The sequence below is a fragment of the Lampris incognitus genome, chromosome 15 (assembly GCF_029633865.1).
Source record: "Lampris incognitus isolate fLamInc1 chromosome 15, fLamInc1.hap2, whole genome shotgun sequence".
Taxonomy (NCBI): Eukaryota; Metazoa; Chordata; class Actinopteri; order Lampriformes; family Lampridae; genus Lampris; species Lampris incognitus.
The window spans coordinates 3,900,637-3,911,562 of record NC_079225.1 but is presented as its reverse complement, the minus strand read 5'-3'; the positions used below and the strand labels follow the sequence as shown (position 1 = coordinate 3,911,562).

At 44.3% G+C, this 10,926-nt stretch overlaps 1 protein-coding gene across 1 annotated transcript in view; it reads right to left on the bottom strand.

Moving 5' to 3' along the window:
- Positions 1-7,851: 7,851 nt before the first annotated feature.
- elp3 (elongator acetyltransferase complex subunit 3) overlaps positions 7,852-10,926 on the bottom strand; it is a 74,596-nt gene continuing 71,521 nt past the window's right edge. The window contains exons 14-15 of the mRNA XM_056294774.1: positions 9,811-9,892; positions 7,852-8,766 (exon numbers count right to left, since the gene is read on the bottom strand). Of these exons, the coding sequence (XP_056150749.1) occupies positions 8,675-8,766; positions 9,811-9,892 (174 nt within the window). The 3' untranslated portion in view covers positions 7,852-8,674. The remainder of the gene's footprint in view (positions 8,767-9,810; positions 9,893-10,926) is intronic.

Sequence of the window (10,926 nt, the reverse complement as noted above, 5' to 3'; positions counted from 1 at the left end):
CTGATCTTGTCCTTTCCTCCCTCTGACACACAAGTAGAGCTCAATCTGGACAAGACAGAGCTGATGTTCCTCCCGGGGAAAGGTTGCCTGCACCAAGACCTGGCCATCACCATTGACAACACCGTGATGACGCCAACTCGGACTGCAAGGAATCTGGGTGTGATCCTGGACGACCAACTGTAGTTTACTGTAAACGTTGCATCGGTTGCTCGTTCCTGCAGATTTCTCCTCTACAACATCAGGAGGATTCACTCATTCTCACCGACGAGACAGCACAGGTGCTCATTCAGGCTCTGGTCATCTCCCAGCTGGACTACGGCAACTCCCTCCTTGCTGGCGCCCCGGCGTTGGCCATCAGACCTCTGTAGCTTGTTCAGAAAGCTGCAGCTCGTCTGGTATTCAACCGCCCTAAGTTCTCCCACACAACTCCCCTTCTCATGTCCCTACACTGGCTCCCAGTAGCTGCTCGCATCCAGTTTAAGACTGTGGTGCTAGCCTACAGGGCAGTGAAAGGAACAGCTCCTTCCTATCTCCAGGCCATGGTCAAGCCCTACACCCCCGCCCGACCACTTCGCTCTGCTGCCTCGGGACGCATGGTTACCCCGTCGCTCAGAGGCTCCTGCTGCTGATCGACCCGGTCACGGCTCTTTTCTGTCCTGGCCCCACAGAGAATGAACTCCCCACTGATGTCAGGATAGCGAAGTCGCTGCCCATCTTTCGGTGCAGGTTGAAAACTCACCTCTTCAAGAACTACTACTCTGTTAATGGCTCAGCACTTATTGTATTCACTCATTTAAAAAAAATCTTTCTTGCACTTTTACTTTAACACTGGTTTTGCTCTTAGATGCTTGTTTAGAGAGAAGATGCACTTATGACCTCTGATGACTAGTAGTTCTCCTGATTTCCTACGTTAAATGCACTTATTGTAAGTCACTTTGGATAAAAGCGTCGGCTAAATGACTGTAATGTAATGTAATGTAATATGTTGTCTGTTTTACTAGTGCCAGCAATCAAAGACAAAACCGGTAAAATATCCAGCATGGAAAATTATAGGCAAATTGCTCTGGCTAGCATACTTTCCAAAGTATTAGAACGAATTCTCTTGGCTAGGCTTCAAGAATACATATCAACTACTGACAATCAGTTTGGTTTTAAAAAATAACCATGGCACTGAAGGAAGTTGTTAGTAAGTACAGAAGGCATAACACTACAGCATTTATGTGTTTCCTGGATGCATCAAAAGCTTTTGACCGAGTTGATCATGGTAAATTGTTTGTTAAACTACAAGAGCGAGGGGTCCGCTCTTATTTGATAAGGAACTTGCATTTTTGGTATTCATATCAGACCATGCAAGTCAGATGGGGTAAGAGTATATCTGCACCCTTCCCAGTGACCAATGGGGTCCGACAAGGTGGAATACTGTTACCTGTTCCCTTCAATTTGTATATGGATGATCTTTCCAAAATGCCACACCTTAGAAGTGAACTGGGGACCACGGTCAGAGACAATGTCCAGGGGGATTCCATGGAGTCGGACGACAAGGGAGACGAGAAGGTCCGCCGTCTCGGCTGCAGAGGGGAGTTTGGTGAGGGCGACAAAGTGGACGGCCTTGGAAAACCGGTGACAATGGTCAGAATGGTGTCATTGCCTAAGGACACGGGGAGGCCAGTTACAAAGTCCAAGGCAATGTGGGACCAAGGTCGGCCGGGGACAGGAAGGGGGCGCAGGAGACCTGCTGGAGAGCAATGGAGAGCCTAGCTGCGGGCGCAGGTGGTGCAGGCAGCCACGAACTCCCTGGTGTCTGCCTCTATGGTGGGCCACCAGAAGCGCCTGTGGATGAAGGCCGCCGTTCGGTGGACACTGGGGTGGCAGGCAAAACGGCTGGAGTGGCCCCACTCCAGCACCTGGGGCCGGACAGAGGGAGGCACAAATAGCCGGTTCCGGGGTCCATTGCCTGGGTCGGGTTGGGCGCACTGGGCCCTTCTCACCACCGATTCGATGGCCCAGGTGAAGGATGGTGTCTGGGGCATCAGGGGACCCCTCGGGAAACAGACGAGAGAGGGCGTCTGCCCTGACCTTCTTGGTGCCCGGGCGGTAGGTGAGGGTGAAGTTAACCGGCTGAAGAAGAGAGCCCAGCGCACATACCTGGGGTTGAGCCTCTTAGCTGTCTGCATGTAGGTCAGGTTCTTGTGATCGGACGATGCGATGAATGGCTGCCCTGCTCCCTCCAGCCAGTGTCTCCACTCCCCTAGCGAAGCGTGGACAGCCAGCAACTCTCTGTTGCCGATGTCATAGTTCTTCTCCGCAGGACTAAAACGCCGGGAGAAGAAGGCGCACGGGTGGATCTTCTGGTCCTCCTCCGATGCCCGTGTCCGATGCGTCCACCTCCACGATGAACTGCCTAGACGGGTCCGGGTGGGCGAGCACCGGAGCCGTTGTAAACAGCCTCTTCAGGGCCGAGAAGGCGGCCTCTGCCTCCGGGGTCCAGGAGAAGGGGCGGAGAGTGGAGGTGAGTGCAGTGAGGCGGGCGGCCACACGGCTGTACCCCTGATGAAGCGCCGGTAGAAATTTGCAAACCCCAGGAAGCGCTGGAGTTGCGTCCTGTTGGTGGGCCGTGCCCACTCCTCCACCGCTCGTGTCTTCCTGGGGTCGGTGCGGACGAGCCCCTTCTCCACGTTCGAACTGGGGGAGTGGCTTGAACATGCCGGGGAGGCAGCTCGGGGTGGTGTAACCACAACAGTAAGACTGGCTGTATGGTTGGGGATAGTCATTAACCATCTGATGTACGCTGACGACTTAGTTGTCCTGTCTCCTTATAGTGCTGGCCTACAGCAACTGCTCAGAGTCTGCTGAAGTTATGGTGTACAGCATGACATTAAATTTAATTCTAAAAAGAGTGTTGTCATGATTGCTAAAACCAAGGAGGACCAGAAGCAAACATTTTCCTCATTCTTCATGACAGACTGAGCACTAAATGTGGCGAACAAAGTAAAATATTTGGGTCACATCATCAGGAATAATTTATGTAACGACGATGATGTGCAACGCCTCCCATCTGTAGATACGGGCATCCGTGTCTGCAGGGATGCCCAACCAAGCGGGAGGCAACAGGAGGACTTGAACCGGCAATCCCTGTGTTGGTAGGCAATGGAATAGACCACTACGCCACCCAAATGCCACTCTTTTGTAGTTTTACCATGAGAAAAAATAACTATCATCAGCATACATTAAGATGTCACATTTTCCACTCACAGAAGATATACCATTAATGTACATGCTGAATAGGATTGGACCCAGTATAGAGCCCTGTGGGACACCAGTTGATTGATCTAGAGAATTGGATTTATAATTATCGATTTTGACAAGTTGGGAGCAAGATGAGAGGTAGAATCTGATAAGGTTGGCAAATTCTGTGGAAAGATTGAAATTGAGTAGTTTATGCAGTAGGACGTTATGATTAATGCCTGAGGAGGAAGTCTCCAAGCTTTTGCTGGACTCTTGTCCCACTACACCCCGCATTCACACACAGCATCAACTCCTCGCTTACAATGGGTGTGTTCCCCACCGAATTTAAGCAAGTTCAGGTCACCCCGCTGCTCAAAATACCTACAATCAACACATTCCAGGTTGAAAACTACAGACTGGTTTGAATCCTACCCTATCAAAAATACTTGAGCGCATGGTCTTTAACCAAGTCTCTGCATTTCTTTCCGAGAACAATCTGTATGATTGTAATCAGCCTGTCTTTAAGCGGGGTCACTCTACCGAGACTGCACTCCTGTCAGTAACAGAATCACTGCATTTGGCTAGAGCTGCTGGTCAGTCCTCAGCTGTATTGCTGCTAGATCTGTCAGCTACCTTTGACATTATTAACCACCAAATCCTCCTCTCCAAACTCAACGAGCTTGGTATATCAGGATATGACCTCCGCTAGTTCATGTCCTACCTCTCAGGGAGATCTTTTAGAGTATCTTGGAGGGGAGAAGTATCCAAACCGCATGGCTTATTAACAAGGGTCAGTGCTCGGTACCCTTCTCTTCTCTATATAGAACACCTCACTTGGTGCAATCATCCAGTCCCATGATTTCTCATACCATTGCTATGCTGACGATACCCAGCTCTTCCTATCATTCCCGCCAGATGACCTCACAGCCTCAGCACGGATATCGTCATGCCTTGCAATATCTCTACATGGATGAAAGAACGCCACCTCCTTCAGCTTAACCAATATAAGACTGAGCTCCTTGTCATTCGAGCCAGTCCATCCTTACAACAACAGATCAATAGCCAGCTCGGATAAACCCAACTCATGCCCACAAAGTCTGCCCAAAACCTGGGTGTCATGATTGATGACCAAGTAACGTTTGAAGTTCACATGGCCTCGACTGCTCGGTCGTGCCTATTTGCCCTGTACAACATTACGAAAATTAGACCTAACCTGTCGGGGCATGCAGCACAGTACAGGCTCTTGTAATATCATGCACTGACTATGGCAACTCCTTACTGGCAGGTCTCCCTGCATGTATTTTAACACCTCTGCAAATGATCCAGAACACAGCGGCGCATCTGGTCTTCAACCAACCCCAAACAGCACATCACTCCACTGTTCACATCCCTCCACTGGCTCCCAGTAGCTGCCCGCATTCAAATTCAAAACCTTAATGCTTGCTTACAAAACAACAACTAAAACGGCTCCCGGCTTCCTGAACTCCCTCATTCAGGTCTACACTCAGTCCCGCTCTCTATGCTCTGCCAATGAAAGGCACCTGTCACCTCTGACACAATGGGGCCCTAAGTCACTAGCCAGACTCTTCTCTTCTGTAGTTCCCTGGTGGTGGAACGAGTTGCCAAACTCCATTCGACCTGCTTAGTCCCTCTCCATCTTAAGAAGAAGCTAAAAACCCAGCTCTTTCTCGAACACCTCCACAGCTGATTATATATATATATATCAATACAGATGCAGGAAAAACGTTTTAATACATAGCAGTACAAGCCTGTTCCATGCGTCGTGCACTCATCAGTTGCTAGTCACTATATCTATATATATATATATATATATATACATATATATATATATATATAAGCCTGTTGACACCCATGTCTTATCGGATTTGAACCTATTTTTTTGGCATTTACTTGCGTTGTCACTTCCTGACTAGATCCTTGCTTGTGTTGCATTAACTCTCAGATGTACGTCGCTTTGGAGATAAAAGCGTCTGCTAAATGAAATCTTAACTTTGAAACATTTTAAATGAAGATACTATTATTGCTGAATGCTTTGAAAACTGGTGAGTCATTCTCTGACTGAGGAGGGAAGATAAACAATTTTTCATGTCTAATTTTGAAAAATTTGCACAGCCAAGGCAAGACAAAAATATAAACTAACCTATGAGTTCATATGTGGTTAACTGGCGCAAGATGAATACACTGAGTATAGGTTGGTTGAGCAGTGCTTTGTGAACACTTGTGCAGGGTAGCATTGTGTGGTGCAGAGATGAAGAACGTCTAGTTTTAATTACTTTTACATCTGCTCAACTGTAATGATGCTACTTAGTATATTTAAAGTTGTACTTTTCCGTCTGAACTGCCAGTTACTGCGTTTTCCTTAAATATACCTGTACGTACACCTGCGTAGGCTTTATTTTAGGTATAAGAGTAATGAGATCAGTGACATTTTATTTTTATAATAATTCTAGACAGTCATCCTGGCATTTGGTCATAACTGATGCATTGATACAAGTAATAAATAATCTAATTCCAATTCAAAATACTGGCCAAATAAAAAACAGGAGTAACCACATATTTGAGCATTTTATTGAACTTCCAATAAAATGTATACACTTGAGTGAAATTCAATTCAAATACATACTTTTGCCTTGAATAAAATATTTTTGTTCAGCTGTAGTGTAGATAAACTTATCTATTGCAGAAAGCACCGATCACCTTAACTCGAACTCCTCCAGCTTGCGGGTGAAAGACTGTTCAGATTTCACAGCTGATAGAAGTGAGCAAGCATGAAGACAGAGCAAAACGGGTCTGTTTTTCACTGTGTTCTACGACAGCATCTTGCAGCATGGCAAAGTAATGACACAGGCACTGTATATGGGAAATCATACAGGATGCGCGAAGGGAATCTTTTGGGTCTTTTCCAGAGCAAGATCAAATGGTTCTGAGCACAGAGAGAAACCATTCCTATGACAGTTCCATTACTGCACAGTTTGGCATGGAATGGTTCCAAACCTTGCTCATTTCTGGATTTTTGCCACTGGTTGATGACTGTGCTGAATGCAGCCACGTCATGTCAGTGAGGCTTCATGAAGTCGGTATTCAATAATTGGCTTTCCATTCAAGTCATGTCCAGTGATGTTAAATCTAATACAGTACTGGTGCCATTACTACACACAGCACTGATCCTACAGCACGTATCCAAATCTAAAGAGCAGGGTTTTTTCTTTTTCATCAGAAAACAAAACAAAAAAGTCCAAATCTTTATTGTGGTCGGTGAAGGAGACACTGGCATCACATCATATGCGTTTTTTTTGGGGTTTTTTTTGTTTTTTGTTTTTTTTTGTAGACAGATGCTGTTGCATGGGATCCGTTGTTATAGTCACTGCAGATTTCCTAGTCCTGATTTCATACCCAATGCTAATGGAAACACAATCGATAACCACTGAGTTTAAAACCAAGGAGTTTTAAATACGGGTAAAGACTCCATCCTGTGTTCTATCATTTCTTCCTAACTATTAAACGGTCCTACCAAGTGTTAGTGCACAGCACCGGTTAAGATTAGACCTGTTACACAGCCTATGCAATCAACACAACCACAAATGCATGTACGTGACCTTACACAACTCTTTTTCTTTCAGTACACATTTTGGAGTCATAAAAGACTAATCCAAAAAGGGGCATCAAAGCCACTAATTTGGTAGGAAGAAGCATTGAATGGGGAATTAAAAAATGGCTACTGAGCCATTGTTTGATACTTTAAGTTCTCAACCACTGCAGAAAGATGAAAAAAGAGATGGTCACAGTACGTCGAGAATGCAAGATGGGGAATATTATTCTCTGGTCTCATCTAGACCAGCGGCCTCACCCAGTGCCAATTATGCAGTGTCTTTGTCCACGTCTACATCTGCATCTAAGTTTGAGTCATCGTGTGACGTTTTTATTTTGATCGTCGATTTCGCTTGGCTGGGAGATCTGGTGCTGGATCGGCAGCGTCCTGTGGGCCCGAGGAGGAGGCACCGAGGGCAGTCTGACAGGAGGCAGAAGTGGGGCAGGCTAAGCTAACTACTAGTCCACGGCCCTGCCTGAGCGGAAACACAGAGGCGGTCTGGCGGCGGCCTCGCCTACCGTTGATTGTGCATTGTTTTTGTCTGCATCTACATTTGTGTCGTCGTGTGGAGTGTGGGGGAGGTGTGTCAAAGGTGTCTAGCTGGAAGAGCTGGCATTGTATTGGCTGAGGAAAGAGGAAACACCGAGGGCAGTCTGACAGGATACAGAGGTGGGGCAGGCTAGGCTAACTGCTAGCCCATGCAGACTGGCAGTTCCAACAGTCATCCTGGCTGGCGTTTGTTCCCTGGACGGTGGAGATTTTGGACTGTGTTGCACTGGGTGGACTGTGCTGCACTGGGTGGACCGTGTTGTTGGCTGTTTGTGTGTGCTTTTTGCTTTGTTCTCTGTTTTTGGTGGTGTTGTTTTTGGAGGTTTTTGGATATGTGTTTTTGTCTTTTGTGTTGCATTGCTGTGGGCTGGGGGAAACAGAATTTCGTTTCTTTTGTGTACATAGTACATTTAGATGAAATGACAAATAAATTGTTCCTGATTCCTGATCATAAATACAATGGTGGGTCAACAAGGTTTTTCACTTTATTACCATTTTTCAAATGAAAACCCTTTACAAAAATAGTGTGCAAACCACATGAAGCAGTCAGTGAATGTTCAGTAGACAGGGAACTGATGAAGGCATAATTAAATGGTGGTGCCAAAAGAGCCAGGAAAAGAGTAATCATCAACGGTCACCCCAAAGTGCTGGGATCACTGACAATATAGAAAGGTTCGTCAGAACTTGCTCCTGTTACTCTCCATTAAGAAAACAGCGATGTTCCATTTTACATGTCATTTTTACACTTCTTCTGTGTAATTTAGGCTTAACTCATATTGTCATCTGTGTGAAAATAAAACATCAGAACAAAAATTAAATGCAACTACCCTTGCTTTTTTTGAAATATCAAGAGCATCCTACATGTTGAGTACATGTTGTCAACAAATGCATGAAGGAAAAAGAAATAGGATTAGCTGAAGGTTTTTAAAGAACAATATGTAATGCAAAAAAAAATCCTGCTCAGTAAATAATATAATCTGCAAATACACCATTCTAGTGAGAACATCCATAATTATTTCATACAGTGATAATGAGAAGTAAATTCATGTTCTTCCTTGTAATTGTAACCTAAATATGATCAACAAACACATGAAGTTAAGAGGTTTTCTTGTTCTAGATCATCTTGGAGTAGTTTGGCACTTTATAATTTTTTCATTACAGGGGCACTGACTTCAAAGAATCAGTCATATAATAAATAAAATCATGAGTATGATTGTGTGTGGATGCATGTGTACTGTCCATATAAACATGTAATATTAAAAAAAGCCTAGCACCTGGAAGGTAGTCAATTCAGTCCTTTCCAGTTTCACAAAGGTTCTTCACCATATATGGTCCCTCCAATTCATATCCAATCTTCCTGTAGTAGTTCCTGGTCCCTACCCCTGCAGAAGAGGAGGTGTATTGAGAAGTATGACATGTGGAGTATGAGGAGTACATTACACGTAACACTTTAAAGTTCGGTGGGGATATAATCCTTTTGCTCAGTCCCCATCACGGGGAGGTGAAGGGCATTCACGAGAGTGGAAATATGGCCTTGCATATGCCCCAGCCATACTACTCAATAAGACTGGTTTGTCATTATAAAACTTTCTGCTGACCTTTCAACATGCAACCAGTGCCTTCACAGTCTGGCCCTTGTGACTGTAGTTCAAAACTTTTTTTGTAGTCTCGAGTCACTCCCATAATGAAAGTGAAGCTGTGTAGGTGTATGTGTTTCAGATTCTTTTGAGCTACCCAATGATACAATCAAAGCACACAAAAGGAACCATAATCGACATGAATGTCAGTTTTCACATGGATCTAGCAGGTCTGTAATGAAGACGTTAATGTAGCGTCAGTGGAACAGCTGGAATTTAAAGTTAATGCTATAGCATTTAACATGTAACATGCAAGCTAGTGTAACTTGCTAACAAGTTGGCTGAAAACATGTCCAATTGGTGCCACCCACTTTGCCACAGTGCTTAATTTTGCTTTTCACAAATCAATGATTACAGTGACTCTCATGCAGTAATATGAATGCTACTTTAGAGTACAGAGTCAGAAATGTTACAGAAAAGTTTAAATTTATTTTCCAAAGATGTGAAAATAAAAAAAATTCTAGAAAATGACAATCTGTATTCCTACAATATGGAGTTAATTAAATTTGTAAAATATTCCACTTAGCTATATTTAACTACTGTTGCAAAACATATTAAAAACTACTAAAGATATATTTTCTGAAATGGCACACAAATCTACATTTGAAAAATTAAGATAAAAGAAACTTTTTCTTTACTCACTTGGGAAATTCTAAAAATATCAAACATCACAAAACATGAAATATATAGAAGTAATTTTTGCACAGACATTTTAAATTATCACTGTTTTATGAACTAGTGTGTTTTAATGTTTGAGGATGATATTCTCCTGTCTCATCATGATCTCACCTGAGATAATGGCCAGCTTATTAGAGCCATGCTCCTCACAGGCAATTCTTTCTGCTTCCTCCATCAACATCATACCAAAACCCTGCAGAAGTAGGAAGACAGAAATAACTGACAGAAAAGGCAGGGTAATGACAATTCACAGCTCTAACAGTTCAGGCCCATCACATTAGGGGGAAAAGACAGTTTCCCAGCTAGCTGGGTGGTTTGGTGGTATTTTGGATATACAGTGCATCTGGAAAGTATTCACACCCCTTCACTTTCCCCATATTTTGTTATGTTACAGCCTTATTCGAAAATGGATTAAATTCCTTTTTTTCTCATCAATCTACATACAATACCCCATATTAACAAAGCGAAAAAGGTTTTGTAGACATTTTTGCAAATTTATTAAAAATAAAAAACTGAAATATTGCATGTACATAAGTATTCACACCCTTTGCTATGACACTCAAAATTGAGCTCAGGTTCATCCTGTTTCCACTGATCATCCTTGAGATGTTTCTACATCTTGATTGGAGTCCACCTGTAGTAAATTCAATTGATTGGACATGATTTGGAAAGGCACACACCTGTCTAAATAAGGTCCCATTGTTGACAGTGCATCTCAGAGCAGAAACCAAGTCATGAAGTCAAAGGAATTGTCTGTGGACATCCGAGACAGGATTGTATCGAGGCACAGATGTGGGGAAGGGTACAAAAAAATTTCTACAGCTTTGAAGGTCCCGAAGAGCACAGTGGTCTCCATCATTTGTAAATGGAATAAGTTTGGATCCACCAGGACTCTTCCTAGAGCTGGCCGCCCAGCCAAACTGAGCAATCGGGGGAGAAGGGCCTTGGTCAGGGAGGTGACCAAGAACCCGATGGTCACTCTGACAGAGCTCCAGTGTTCCTCTGTGGAGATGGGAGAACCTTCCAGAAGGACAACCATCACTGCAGCACTCCACCAATCAGGCCTCTATGGTAGAGTGGCCAGACGGAAGCCTCTGCTCAGTAAAAGGCACATGACAGCCCGCTTGGAGTTTGCCAGAAAGCACCTAAAGGACTCTCAGACCATGAGAAACAAGATTCTCTGGTCTGATGAAACCAAGATTGAACTCTTTGGCCTGAATGCCAAAC